This window comes from Phocoena phocoena, chromosome 8, assembly GCF_963924675.1.
Source record: "Phocoena phocoena chromosome 8, mPhoPho1.1, whole genome shotgun sequence".
NCBI lineage: Eukaryota > Metazoa > Chordata > Mammalia > Artiodactyla > Phocoenidae > Phocoena > Phocoena phocoena.
The window spans coordinates 59,666,018-59,681,334 of record NC_089226.1 but is presented as its reverse complement, the minus strand read 5'-3'; the positions used below and the strand labels follow the sequence as shown (position 1 = coordinate 59,681,334).

Below are 15,317 nucleotides of genomic sequence, written 5' to 3'. Positions count from 1 at the left end.
CCATTTCTGTCCCCATCGAGCGTTTCTCCTTGTCCACTCTGTGATGTCTGTCCTCCGTCTGACGGTCAGCAGCTGAGGCTGGCGCTGATCCGACACGGTCGCACACACCCCCGTCAACCACAACACACCGCAATCCCTCTCGTTCCCATGCGGCATCCACTCTGTGTCATACTCACCACCTCAGGGCAACACACAGGGACACGATCACTGTCACCTTCATATGGCATGTCCCACATACTCAGTGACACACAATCACTTCACAGTGTCCACAGTGTCACACATCACTGTCACGGGGCCACACACAGTGAAACTATCACTTTTGCCCTCAATCAGGGTGACCCACCTTCAGCGTCACACACAATGTCTCAAGGTCCCCAGTGTCACCCTCACACAGCCTTACACATACAGTTCCAAGCTGGCTCTGTGTTGCACTGTCTCATTTCAGCATCATCCAGGACCTTCTGACCTTAAAAATATCCACCTTTGGTGAAATGACATCATGTCTGAGATTTGTGTTAAAATACTTCAGCAAAGCAACCTATAAAATGGGAGAAAATATTTGCAATCATATATCTGATAAGGGGTTAGTATCCAGAATATATAAAGAAGTCCTACAGCTCAACCACAAAGTAAACAAACAACCTGATTTTAAAATGGGCAAAGGCCTTGAATAGACATTTCTCTAAAGATGTACGAATGGCCAACAAGCACATGAAAAGACGCTCAGCAGCACTAATAATCAAGGAATGCAAATCAAAACTACAATGAGGGGCTTCCCTGGTGGGGCAGTGGTTAAGAATCCATCTGCCAACGCAGGGGACATGGGTTCGAGCCCTGGTTCGGGAAGATCCCACATGCCACAGAGCAAGTAAGCCCGTGTGCCACAACTACCGAGCCCGCGTGCCACAACTACTGAAGCTGGGGTGCCTAGAGCCCGTGCTCCACAAGAAGAGAAGCCACTGCAATGAGAAGCCCGTGCACCACATCGAAGAGTAGCCCCAGTTCACCGCAACTAGAGCAAGCCCATGTGCAGCAACGAAGACCCAACGCAGCCAAAAATAAAAAAATAAATAATAAATAAATGTACTTTAAAAAAAAGGAACCGCAATGAGATACAACCTCACACTCATTAGGATGGCTGCTATTAAGAAAAAAAAAGGACTTCCCTGGTGGCACAGTGGTTAAGAATCCTCCTGCCAATGCAGGCGACACGGGTTTGAGCCCTGGTCTGGGAAGATCCCACATGCCGCGGAGCAACGAAGCCCGTGCGCCACCACTACTGAGCCTACACTCTAGAGCCCGCGAGCCACAACTACTGAGCCTGTGAGCCACAACTACTGAAGCCCGCAGGCCTAGAGCCTGTGCTCCGCAACAAAAAGAAGCCACCACAATGAGAAGCCCTCACACCGCAACGAAGACCCAATGGAGCCATAAATTAATTAATTAACTAATTAATTAAAGAAAAAAAAGTGTTGGTGAGGATGTGGAGAAACTGGAACCTGGTACACTGTTGGTGGGAGTGTAAAATGGTACAGCTGCTGTGGAAAACAGTATGGTGGTTCCTCAAAAATTAAAGATTAAGTTACCATATGACCCAGCAATTCCACTTCTGGTTATATAGCTAAAAGAATTGAAAGCAGGATCTTAAAGAGCTATTTGTACACCCATGTTCACAGCAGCACTATTCATAAAAGTCAAAAGGTGGAAGCAACCCAAGTGCCCATCAATGGATGAACTGGTAAACAAAATGTGGTTTATTCATGCAATAGAATATCATTCAGCCTCAAAGAGGAAGGGAATTCTGACATATGTTATAACGTGGCCTGGATGAACCTTGAGGACATTATGCTGAATGAAATGTCAGTCATGAAAAGACAAATACTGTATGATTCCACTTATATGATATACCTAGGATAGTCAGAGTCATAGAGACAGAAAATAGAAGAGTGGTTACCTGGGGCTGGGGGGAGGGGGAGATTGTTTAATGGGTATAAGTTTCAGTTTTGCAAAGTGAAAAATGTTCTGGAAAATGCACATCAATGTGAATGTACTTAACGCCACTGAACCCTACATTTAAAAACAGTTAAGATGGTAAATTTTATATTATGCACATTTTATCACAATTAAAAAAATTTTTAATAATGTATTTCAAGAAAGGAAAATGAAAAGAAAAGAGGGGTAGATGAACTAAATATGTCTAAATCTTAATAACTGTTAGATTTGGGTGAGGGGTATATGGCAAGCGTATTGTATTCTCCCTCCTATTGTGTGTTTAAAATATTCCATAATAAAAAAAATTGTACTCTCCCTTGACCTCACACCTCTTTGCAGCAACCATGCCTCTCCTCTGCATCCCCACAGTGGAAGGTCTCCAAAGGGCTGACTATGCTCTGTCTTCACCTCCACTTACCACCTGTACAGGCCATCTGGCTTCTGGCCCCACCCTGTCCCCAACAGGGTTCTTGCCAGGCTTATTTAAGCACGTGGCCCAGCCCAGCACAATCTCCCTGATCCCACCTTACCTGACAGCGTGGCAGCCTCCCTCCCTGGTGAACCTCTCCCCTCCCGTGACTTCTGGCTTCACCTGTCTGGTCTCCTCCACCTGCCTGGCTGCCCCTCCTCTGTCTCTTTGCTGCTCCCCTTCACCTCAGGGCTCAGTCCTCATTCCTCACCTCTTCTCTCACTACGCTCTCTCCCTAGGTCATCCCAGCAAGGTCCATGGTTTAATAAAGCAGCTCTGCCTGCTGACTCCTAAATATATCCCCAGCCTGGCCTCTGCTGCCCACTGGACGTCTTCACCTGGATGTCTGACTTACACCTGAAACAGGTCTGTCAGTCTCTGCCTCCTTGTCCTCCCCCATCCCATGAATCCTGACCTTCCCCGAGTCTTTACCCATCCCAGTAACATCTCCACCAACCATCCCTTGGTTCTTCAAGTCAGAAACCTGGCAGCCATCCTCCCTTTTTCCTTCTGGTTCATCCTCCAATTCATCAGCAAGTTCAGTCATTTCTACCTGCGAATATCTCCAAGGTTTGTCCATTTCTCTCCAACTCTGCCCACCCCTTAGCCCAGGCACCACCATCTCCTGCCTAGGGGGTTGCAGCAGCCTCCAACTGTCTGCCCGTCTCCTCTTGGCCCCTCCAACTGGTCCCCTGCATCCACTCTGCAGCCAGAGTACAGACTCTTTCAAAATCATAGACTGGATCATGTCATTTCCCTGCCTGAACCCGTCGGGCTCTTCCCATGACAGTATCACACACAGGGTTGTGTGTTCACAGTTCACGTTGTCGCAACCATTACACACGGCATCACACATTCAATGTCAGGGTCAGGGTCACACAGTATCACACCCTGGTTTTCACACACTTGATGTCACTCTGTGTTACGCCCTTGGTCGCACACTCAGACTCACCATATGCCTGGGGCCCACACTGACCATTCAGTGTCAGACACGAGCTCCAAACTCAGGACCACACCTGTTATTGCAGTGTCATTCATCTGTGTTTACATTTTTCATCCTCACGGTGTCACACCCTCAGTGTCACACTTGGTCACTCAGCATCACAAAATCAGTATCACACAGTATCGGTGTCACACACTTGGTGGCACATCCACTGTCTCACACAGTCTTGGACAAGTGATGTCAGACACTCGCTATCACTCAGTGTCACATACTCAGTGTCACACGCAGTGACTCACTCACTCTTCACACAGTATCCCATGATTTCACAAGCGCAGTATCACACCGCAGAATACCCGCTGCCCCACAATCAGTGTCTCAGTGCCACCCTCAGCATCACCCTGGGTCCCACAAGCTCCCCCCACCACCACCCCCACACTGGGTCCAGTCGCCAGAGCTGCTGCCCCATGTCAAGGCTGCTTCCTGTTGCTGTGCTCAGCCACTGCCTGCTCCTTCAAGGATTTCCTGTTGTCAGGGCCCCAGTCAGGCCTGGCCCAGCCTGGAATACACAGCCTAAAGCCCCAGAGCCAGCTGGCTGGCAGAAGCCCTGGGCCCCTCTACCTGCCCCTATCCTCGCTGGGCCCGTGGGATTATCCCCCCGTTCAATCAACCTGGATCCCCCGCGTACCTGGGCTTGTGCTGTGTCACTGAAAGGAGCTGACCTCTGGGCCCTGCCCTACTCCCAGTGTCCAGGCCTGTGCTTCCCAGAAGGGGGACTCTTGGGCAGCCTGGACGCAGCTGTCTGCATTGTCTGAGTAGCTTGGGACAAGACCTTAGCTGGTCTGTGGGGCTCAGGCTGAAGCTGCTGGGAGCCAGAGGAGAGGGACTGGGCGTGAAAGGGGGAGGACACAGGGTTAGGGGGTTAGGGAGTTAGGGAAGGCTTCCCAAAGGAAGCCAGCTGAGAGCTGGGACAGACAAGGAAGTGGAAGAAAAGGCATCCCAAGGTGGGGGCAGCAGACAGGAGCCAAGGGTTGGAGGCAGGAACCGGAGGAGACAGGTTGGCAGGGATGAAGATAGGAATGTGAGAGGGCGTGAGGTTAGGCTGCGGGTTTCTCTCCCATCTGCTCCCTCCTCTCTCACACCAGCATTCAGACTCCAGCTCCAGGCCGGAGCCCCAGGGCATGCCCTTCCTGGCCCTGCCTTCGAGCCCCCCAGATTGCCCCTCAAGGCCGCCAAGCCCCCTCACCTCCTGCCCCAGGCCAGCCCGCAGGAAGGACAGGCGGAGGCCAGCGCACGCTCCCCACAGCACGCTCCCCACACGGCCGAAGATAAATATTTCCCGGGAAACGGAACTTGTTCTCTCTGTGTTTACAGCCAAGGGCCAGGCAGAGTGGGGGGAGGGGAGGGGCCAGCCAGAGGAACCTCATCCAGCCCTGGGGCCCACAGCATCTGGCCCGGCATTGCCCCAGACCTGCTGTGTGACTCTGAGTCAGTCCCCACCTCTCTCTGAGCCTCCACTGCAAGCCCTCAAGGGGACCTCCCTGGGCCTTGGCCTGCCCACAAGCCTGGCCCAGCTTCAGCTGCATCTTCTCTGGGTGAAAATCCCTGGTGCTTGATGCCTCCCCCTTCAGACTAGGCTTCTCTAATGGCAGGACCTGCATCTGCCCATCTCTGCCTTGTCCTTGGTCAGTCAGGGGTGTGGACAGATGGATGGACAGACAGACAGAGAAACAGGCTGTGGTGGCAGCTGAGACCGCCTCCCTGGCCCAAGTTCCTGCACACCCTGGGCCTGTGCAGCCCGACAGGTGGGCCCAGACAGATGGCAGGGCCTCGGGCCCCCAGGGATGCCAGATGCTGTGGCCAACTTGTTGTCAGCAGCTCCCTCGGGGCTGTGGGGCATCACGGAGGCCACTTGCTCCTGATGTGGGGAATCCAGAAGGAGGCTAGCACATCTGCCGATTAGGAGCATTCGTTTAAGAATTTTAAATATGAGCCTGGAAAGTGCTGCCTGCAGCAGCCCTTCCAGCCTCGCCCCAATGCTCCCTGCATAGTAACCAGGGCTCCACTCACATGTCAGCCTTCTCCTGTGGAGACCTGGGGGCACCCTTCCCACAAACCCTTGCACAAGCTGCTCCTCCCACCTACAAAGCCTTTCCCAACCCCCATAGCAATCCTACCAGACAGGACCAGCTGGGCTCCTGCCTCTGCCTATGGCTGTCCCACCACGGGGGCCCACTTATCCACCATTGCTGGCCTCAGCCTCACTCCAGACTCTGAGCCCAAGCGTTCCTCAGACCAGGACCCAGGGGCAAAGAGGTGTTTGGAGCTGGGTTCTCAGCATGGAGCCAGTCTCCTGCAGCACGCCCTGAGTCCTTGTTCCAGGCTCCTCTGTGTTCTTGGTCCCAGTCCTTTGTTGGTCCTTGTTGCCCTCAGGAGGTCCTCTGAGAAGTCGACCACATGGCTCTGACTATCCAGCTGATCTCTGGTCTCATCAGGGACCTTGACCCTCCCCATCCTTCAAAGTTCAAAGGCTGCCTCCTCCAGGAAGTCTCCAAGACTGCACCCAATACAGCAACTGTTAGAACTACTCCAACCGCACCCCACCCACCCACTCCCCGCCCACAGCCATTCTCATTCCATCAGGAAGCATTTATTGAGCATCTACTAAAAACCACATGGGCCCAGGAGAGAAAAAGGGGACTCAGCCTTGGTTCCTACCTGCCAGGTGTTTATAACTATGTGGGAAAGGATGTATAGTCATTACAACTACGTGGGAAAGGATATATAACCACATGGGGTAACAAGTTATCCCACTGTAAGCTCAGGGAAACTTGGCGTTGTGAGTGCCCAGGATAAAGAAGAGGCTGACTTGAGCTGGGTGGAGGATGCAATCTGAGAGGACTTCATAGAGGAGGTGGCATCTAATCTGAGGCTTGAAAAGGGAGTAGGTGGAGAAAAAAGGGAAAGGCATTCCAGAGAGAGGGGTCAGTGCGAACAAAGTCAGGGAGGTCAGGAAGAGTGGGTGCCCTGGAAGTGAGCACTGCCATGTCTGGGGGACAAGGGATAGACATGAGGAGGTCCAGCAGGCATGGCTGGCAATGCCATGACAAGGGTGTGGTCTTTCCTTATCCCATGGGCAGGAATAGAGGAGTCAACTCCAGGCAGAGCATTAGGGTGCTTAGCGTGGATACCTGTAACCTTGTCCATGTCTGCCTCTTTCCCAGCCCCTGCCCCAGCTGGGGCTCCCAAGCCCCCATCTAGGCTCTGAGAGCCAGCACAGAGAGGGCATGGACCCAGAGTGCTCAGCTTACTACTTGAACTGCCTCAGCCCTGACATCCAGAGAGAGCAATGGCCCTGGCGCTGAAGGAGGATTGCAGACCATGCCTGAAGAGCCCCTCTCCCAAGCCGGCCAGCTGGCACAGGGGCCAGGGGGCCATCCCAAGACGGTGTGCTGAACAGACGCCCGCTGGGTGGGAATGGGTCCTGGCAGGCCTGCTCTCATGGCTGTCGTGCTGCCAGTGCCAAGAGAACGTGCTGTACCCACAGAACCTCCATGAACACCAGCCCAGCCCTGCAGTGCACCCTGTCTCACAGAGCACAGCTGTCTAGACCTGGCTCCAAGGATCTCACCCTCGAGGGAAGCAGGGAGGGTACCAACTCTCTCCAAGGACCTTCTGTGGGCCAGGCCTGAGGCAGGCACCTCACACATACTGTCTTTGTAACTTCTCCAAGCAGCTTTGCCCAATAATAGTGATTATGCCCAATAACGATGAAGCTTCTTATCCCCCTTTGACAGGTGAGGAAACTGATGCTCAGGCTGGTTAAGGGACTGGCCCAAGGTCACACACCTAGGAAGTGGTGAAGCTGGGACTTGAACTCATGCCCATCTGACCCCATGGTCTGTCCACTGGATGAGGCCGTCATCTCCCCAGGCTCTGCTTCCTCAGGAGGGCTCCTCATCAGTCTCCCATCCCTCTTCCCTCTTTCCTTCCAGTGGTCCCAATAGTTTGAGCAACACCCTAGGGTCCCTATTCTCTCCAGTCCTATCCTTTCTATGTTGCATCAACCTGTCTCTCCCCAGCAGGGCTGAGTGTGGGCCTGGGTACTCGGAAAAGGGTGCTAAGTAAACCCAGAAACAAAGCAGGCTCCGCCCAGAGGCCAGGAAGACACCTGCCATCTTTGTGGTGGGTGTGGGGCTGGGGGGCAGGATGGAGCTAAGAACTGAGGGGCTCAAAGCCCAAGATCCTCAGTATGAGAGAGGGGGCAGCAGGACCCAGGCCAAGGAAAGGCAGAGGGAGCAAATGGGGATGATCTGGGGATGCCTCATGGGGAGGGGGAGAAAGGAAGGGCAGAACTTGAATTTGCAGGGAGCATGGCCAAGGGCCTAGGGAAAGGAAGCTATGAACAGAGGCATAAACAAGAAGCCTGGGCCTTACTCCTTCCCTTGGGACCCAGCTCCCATTGCCCAGAATGGTCTCAGCTTCTCCAAAGCTCTCTCCCCTCTCCACTTCCTGGGAGGATGACAAATCCAGTCTTTCCTAGCGGGTGGCAGCAGCTGCTGAGACACTGCTGGCTCCCAGGAACACCATCTGTCCCAGCTCTGGGGGGAGCCCCCACCCCATGGGGAATGCCGTAACCATAAATAAATTAATAATGACTTTCCTGTTCCCCTCCTCCCTCCCCCTTCCCCAGCGCCCAGCTGCAGGCACACTCTCAGGGCTGGGCTCCATGTCCCAGCAGTGAGCCCACGCTGACCCCACTAGGCACCAGGCCCTGTGTGAGCGTCTTTTGCCATCTCACCCGAGGGCAGGGAGAGAGCAAGGGTTGGGCACGAGACACAGCTCCACTCTCAGCTCTGCCTCCGATTCACTCACTGTGTGACCCGATTCACTCACTGTGTGACCCCGCTGGGCTTCAGCTTCCCCAAAGTAGACGAATAACAGCCCCTGCCTCCCAGGGAGGTTGTGGGGATTAAACAAGGAAGTGTGTCTAAAGCTCCTGGCCCAGAGGAGGGGCTGATATGGCAACAGCCTCCCCTTCCTCTCAGCCAGGCCCTGGGCACAAAGGAGATTCATCTGAGGTTTGCTGTTTGGTCCGATTTCATACACACCCCTCCTCTGTGCCAACCTTCACCACCCCCAGCCCACCCCATTTCTGCTGCTCAAGGCCCCACGGACACTGACAATTCCTATGAGGCCCCCCAAAGGCACGGTCAGGGGCTGGGACGGCACCCCTCATCTCAAAGGAAAGGCACTCGCTGAGCCCTCACCAGGTACCCTTTGGAGGGCGGTGGGAGACCCAGGAATGAAAAAGGCACATCCCAGGCAGGGCTCAAGATGCTCACAGTTCAGAGGGGAAGACACACAGAGCCACATAATGGAGAAAACAGGGTGCTAAAGGCACAGACAGCAGAATGCCCCAGCGGCTGGTGGCCAGGGCAGGAGAGCTCAGAGGAGGGAGCATGAGAGGCAGGGAGGGCTTCCTGGAGGAGGGGAGGCTAGAGCTGAGCCCAGAAGGATTTGGGAAGCTGAGGGGGGAAGAGGCCAGCAGGAGCGGTTCTAGGGAGGCAGGAGCGGATGAAGGGGGTACTGCAACCTGCCTGGGCTGCAGAGGGAGCAGGGGGAGGGGGAGCATGGAAAATTTTTAAGCCGAAAAGTGACAAGTTCAGGTTTGTGTGTTAGAAAGATCCTTCTGGCAGCCACATGGAGAATGGGGGCAACTGAAAGCAGACAGCCAGTGACTGTTCAGGGGAAAGATGACCAGTCCCAGACTGGGGCAGGCAGAGGAAGAGCAGGAGAGGAGTTCAGGAAATACTTAGGGCAGAGAATCAAGAGGGAATTGTTGGGTGAGGGTGGGGAGGACAAGGGAGGTGTCATGACACCCAGGTGGCTTGGGAGGAGGACGAATCCTCAGGGGGAGAGAACTCTAGGGTGGGAGAGGTGGTCTTGGTGTGGGGTGACCCTAGGCTGGGGGGGGTGGGGCTGGGATTCGGCTCCAGCCTCCCAGTCCTCCCAGGGGTGGGGGCAATGCTCAGACTGACCCCCAGCTTGCGCCCCCCACCCCCCCAAGCCCACCCACTCCTCTCTCCGCTGAGCTCTCACCTGCAGTGTGCCGTCTCTACTCCCTGGGGGCACTGGCTCCTGTGCAAGGAGGTCCCGGCTGGCTGCAGAGACAAGAAGGCCAGGGGCTGAGGCCTGCCAGGCCTTCTCCCCTTCTCCCCAGGCTGCCCCTCCCCCAGCCCCTAGCAGACCTGGGGTCTCCTGTCTCCCACAGGTGGCCTCCTCCAGGGAGCCTTGCCTGATGGCACCCTGCTTCCCATGGCCTCTGGCTCTGGTGTATTCTCAGTCCCTCAACTCTGAGAACAGAGCTAAATTCTTTCCTTAAGCCTGGGGCTCCTCAGGAGTGGAAAACTGCATTTTTACTCCTTCTGTGGTCCCCTCCACTTCTGCTTCTCTCCCTTCACTTCCCCTCTCTAAGCCTCAGCTTCCCGTCTATAAAATGGGATTTGTAGTGCCCAGCTCACACAGTCACTGGGCTGGGCTCCCAGCTGGGGTTGCTGTGAATCCTAAGTGAATGGGACCATACGTGGGAGTCCTCAGCCCAGTCTGGACTCCAATCGGGCACCCAACCTGCATCCTATAAGCACTACTCCACGGCTTCTCAAGGGCTGGTACACACAGAAGCCAGTGCCTCAGGAGCTCCTCATTCTCAGGAGCCCACCGCCTGGGTGGCATCCGGAACCCCAGCCGCTCTGGGAGGCACTGCCCAGGGGCCGGCTGTCCCTCCCCACCCCCATCCACAAGCATACCCAGGCATCAGACAGGCACAGGCGGCGGGATATTCTGAGCCTGGCTTCATTCCCGTCAGCTGCTGGCCGTTATGCCAGCCTGGTGCGGGCGCGGGGGCTGATTTGATTTGGCAGCTTCAGAAGCGTGTGGTGGGAAGGGGGAGGGGGAGGGGGGGGGATGAGACACCCATCCCTGCTAGGAAATAGCCTCAGGCGCTCAGCGAGTTGGGGAGGTTCTGGGTTCCCTGCCTGGTGCCCCTGTCTTCTCACTCAGGCTCTGGACACCTGCCCGTGACTGCTGGAATCTACGGTTTTCCTTAGTGGTGACCATAGGGGTGACAGTAGCTGCACCATAGGGGTGACAATAGCTGCACCTAGCATGTGGATGCTTGTAGCAAGGTGTCTGGTTGTCCCACGTGTCCCTGTGTCCTGTGGGCGTCTCCCTACTCAGCAGTGCTTTCAGCTGGGCCCGAGTGTCGCCCAGGATGCATGGGTCTGGGGGGGTGGGGTGGGGGACGATGGTCTACACGGGACCATCTCCCAGGGCGACTGTGGCTCCACGGCTGGGCCTTGATGGGGGACTGTCTGCAGCCCAGGGCACGGCAAGGTCGCGCATGCGCCTGCATCTACTGCAGGGCCTCGTGTGCATTGGCTCGCCCAGTTCCTTCCCTCTGTGCGATGACCCCGCTAACCCAGCCATGTCCGGCAGAGGAAATGACGGGGACCAAGATAAGTGCCTGACCTCAGGGCCCATCCCTTTTGTCTGAAAGCCTAAGCCTTCTTTACTTAACCCTGGCCTCCAATGGTCCACCCACCACCACCAAATTGCCCCAGGACAGCCCCTTCCCCTGGCCCTTGAGAAGAAGCAGTGCTAGTTTCACTTGATTCTCACTGCCCCCCAGGCTCTCCACCACTCCCTGAAGAGGCTCCTGCCCCACGCCCCCTGGGTCCCCATCACCCACTTCAAGAACAGGGAAGGTGGACAGGATGAGTGGGGTCTCGGCTAGGCATTCACAGCGCCTCCATAATCCCGCCCCAGCCTCAGCGTTTACCACCCTCCTGCCTGCCCCATACTCAGAGCAGCTCACCCCTCCCAGAGGTCCCAGGAATCTCCACCACTCTGTTAATATGCTGCTGGTACCATGGGGACCTGGCCTCCACAGCTTCCAATTAGAGAGCTGCTGCTGGAGGTCAGGGGCTCTGATGCTCTGACCTCTGCACTGAAAGGGCAGGGGGCGGCGTGTCAGACCAGGACCCTAGTCCTAAGAGGTCCACAGGCCAGGACTGTGTCCCAGACGCCAGCCAGGAGGTCAGGGTAGGGTGGAGACTACTTTGGGAAAGACGCAATGTCTCATCTGTCACCGCCTCCCCATTGTCCCACTGTCCTCTGGGGACCTCAGGACTCTCCCCACCCAGCCACAGGAAGCTAAGCCCCTCCTGAGACAGAAGGAGGGAACACTGAAGGAGGGGCTCCAGGACCAGAGAGAGACTCAGCCGTGCCCTTGGGGTCACAGAGGAGGAACCTAGGCTCAATAGGACTCAGTTGTCACAAAGGGGCTGGTGGGATGAAGACTCTGCAGAGAGGTCCTGGGGGGCTTCCTGGAGGAGGTGTGTGGTACCTCACAGGAAGAGAACACTAGGTTCCAGGACAGCCTCCTAACTACGTGGTATAGGTTTGTACCTGGGACCTGTATGTAGTTGCAAGTGTCTTTGTGTCCATGTGTGCATGGGTGTGCATCCCAGTCATGGAGTCCCCAGCTCTGGTCTATGTCCCAAGGGCAGGGTCTGCCTGAGGTAGGGGTCAGCCAGGCAGCAGATCAGAGGACAAAGAAAAGAAGGGAGAACAGCTCAGGGCTGAGGAGAGAAGCCTGTCAGGTTGGTCATGACACAGTCAGTCCTCAAACCCTAGATGCCTGATGCCAAGACAAGGTGCTTCCATGACCCGGGCTCTGCCACAGCCTACTGTGCAACTTTGGACAGGACCTTCTGACCCCTCTCTGACCTTCCCCTCTCTTCTCTGAAGAATAAAAGGAATGGACTTGAAGACCTCCTAGGGCCCTCACAAGTCTAACAATCTTTTGGAGAGACTGACACACAAAGACAGCCAGAGATGGAACCTTACAGAGATGGGGAGAGAGCTCAAAAGGAAGCAGAGACGACAGCGAGGGGTGGGATGGCAGGAGGACAAGAGAGGAGAACCCCAGGGAGGCCCATCATGGGTCAGGGAGCTGGGGAGGGGTTCCCTGCTGGGGACCCTGTCCTCAGGGCCAAGACAGGACGTGGTAGACAATGCAGCCTTGCGCATGACAGGGAGCAGTTGTCACCACCCCACCTGCCTCCTGGCCTGTGGGAGGAGAAAGATGGTGGGTAACAGACAAATGCTCTGCCCCCCTGACCTGAGTCCTGCCTCCACTCCAGCTCTCCAGGTGTTCCAGGGGAAAGGGGGGAGCTGCAGGCAAAGGGGAGCTCCCAGGACTGGGAATCAGGAAGCCGTGTTTTAGGCCCTGCCGTGTTGTGGGATCGGGGCCAACTCCCAGCCTCCATCACTTGATCTGTGAACCCAGCAGGCTGGGTCTTGTGCAGCAGTACTGGGTTCTGAGGGCCCCAGCCAGGGTGGGCTCTCTAGAGGGCTGAGATCCTTCTCTCCTGCTTGGAGGTTCTTTCCCCACCTTTGATGTGGGTGCTAAGACTGTGCGCAGTCCAAGAGGCAGCCAGCCGCTGGACAAAGGAGCTGGCCTTGTGCTGGGCGGGAGGCCTGTGCTACAAGGGAGCCCCCATCGGTCATCAGCCCTCCAGGGCCCCTGGCCTGGGACCTCCCTTCCGTAAGCCCTTCTCACAGCCACCCCCAGGGCACAAGCAGGGTCCTCCCTCCTTGGCCTGCGCTCAAAGGGAGCCAATGGGTCCCTAGCCGATGTCCGCACTGCCCCTCTGGCTGCCTGGCCTCTGCCCTAGGCGGAGGCCCTTTGTACTTGGGCCCTCACAGGCAGGGCTTCGTGCAGTCCCGTGTCTGTGTCCAGGAAGTGTTCATGTCCTGTTTTCCCCCTCAGGCCGAGGCTGCCAGGGAAGGAGAGGGTGGGGGTAAGCAGGCCTCTCCTTCCTCCACTGTGGACATTCCTCCCAGAGGCTTTAGGGGCTGGAAGGAAAGGGTACTCCTCTCTCTGCCATAGTCTGAAATGACTGAAGACTGGAGGCAGAGGGATGAAGGAAATGACCCCTTACCCTGAACGCTTAGGGAGTGGTGGATCTTGCACACGCACGCACACCAGTTCTGCTGCGGCAGGAGAAACTATCCGTGCAACCCAGGCTGAGATGGTCTCCTTCCCCACTGACACCAACCCAGCCCCTCCTCCCCTTCCTCCCTGGGGGTGGGGGCCACCCCGCCACCCCAAGCTGTCTCCATTGCTTCTTGCTATGTTTTTAATAACTGAACATCGACATTAACAAGGCAGGTGGTTGCAGCTCTTCCCAGCAACCCCATTTAGAATCATTGAATCATCAAATCATCAAATCCTAGAATCCTGGAATCACAGAACGTCTGCTTCATCGGCTCCTGGAGTCTCAGCATCTTAAAGTCACAGAATGTCGGAATCACACAACCACGCATCCACACAGCCCTGGCCGGGAGCTGAGGGTCATGGAAGGCTGGAACCCCACAAATGGACAATGCCAGATTCTCCAGAGAGCTCATCCACCCCAACTTCCTCCTTTTACAGGTGAGAAAATGCAGCCCAGAAAGTGGCCTTATGCAAGGTCACTGGACAGTAGGAGCCAAGCAATGCCCGGCTCCGAGATTGCAAGATGGGACCTCAGTAACCCAGTCTTGCGGAAATGGCGCCACTTTTACTTTCGGAAATACAGATATGCAAGTTGGGGCGATGCTGCTCTTTTAGCTTTGCTCATTTCTCCTCCCTCCCGACCCCACCCCCACTGGGCCCTGCATCTCTCCACCCCTCTTACCCTTGGTTCCTGCAACTCCCTCACCTTTCCCCCTCCCTGGGTCTGTACTCAGGCCCCTCAAATAAAGGCAACAATAGATGGGTGAAGTTCAAGGGGTCAAGTCCCTCAGGGTGGAGGACAGGAAAAGCAAAATGCCTGCCCCCTGATGCTACCAGCCAGAGAGCAGGCTCCCCAGAGGAGGTGCCCTGAACAAGAGACCAGAACGTCCTGGACCCCCTGGGGGTCCAGCCACACCAGAGGCAGCAGCTTCAAGGAAGCTGGAATCAAAGAGGAGGAAAGCAGTGAAGGCTTACCGTTGATATTAAACCATCACGGATGTATGTTTAGCGTTTTCATAAATTTACATTTTAACTCGTTTTGGAATGTACTCACACATTTTTGAATTTGAATTTTATTAAGTATTATACTTTACAGATTGTTTTAATTTTTGAATTCTGAATGCTCTTCACCCAGGGCAGATCCCGTGTCCCCACGCTACAGACAAGGACGCGGCAGCCCCCAGTGGGATCCAGGTCCCCTGGTTTCTGTTTAGCCTCAAAGCTCCTGATCTGGGACGCCATTCTGAGACCTTCTGCTCCTTAGAGGGCCCTGACCCAGGCCCAGGCATGTGACCTCAAACCGTGTCTTCCCTCATGTGGCCACCCAGACCCCAGGGTGGCGCTCTCTCTCCCTCCACCTCTACAGCTGACGGGCTCCCTCCTCTACCTCTGCCCCCTCTGTCCCCTCCCCTCCAAATTTGGCTTTTCCCTATTCAGTCTCATCATCCCATGTCGGAACCACACTGCCTCAGCCTCCTGCCTCACTCCTTCTATGTGCTCCCCACCCCATGGCCCAGGGAGCTTCATAACACGCAGGTCTGAACAGTCCCTGAACTGCTTTCATCTCTTCCCCTAGTGCGCAGTTCCCTCCGAAGAAAGTCCAAATTCCTTGACATGGCATAAAAGTCCTGCACAATTTGGCCCCTGCCAGCCTCACTAGCTTCGTCTCCTATGCTACACACACACACACACACCAATCCCATCACTCAGCCACCCTGGCTGTCCAGCATCCAGCTCCATGGAATGCTTCCCTCCTTCTGTCTGTCACCAGCAAGCCTTCACATTCGCCATTCTCTCCTTCTCTCTGTCCAGAACTTTCTCCTGGCTCATTCCTCAGCTCTCACTTTAAATGT

At 55.5% G+C, this 15,317-nt stretch overlaps 1 protein-coding gene across 2 annotated transcripts in view; it reads right to left on the bottom strand.

Moving 5' to 3' along the window:
- The window catches only part of PDE2A (phosphodiesterase 2A), a 91,707-nt gene that overhangs the window by 44,191 nt on the left and 32,199 nt on the right, over positions 1–15,317 (bottom strand). Inside the window, exon 2 of one of the 2 annotated variants that reach the window (XM_065882248.1) lies at positions 9,504–9,565. The exons of the other annotated variant lie outside the window; for it this stretch is intronic. Within the exon in view, the coding sequence (XP_065738320.1) occupies positions 9,504–9,565 (62 nt within the window). The remainder of the gene's footprint in view (positions 1–9,503; positions 9,566–15,317) is intronic. 2 annotated transcript variants of the gene reach the window in all.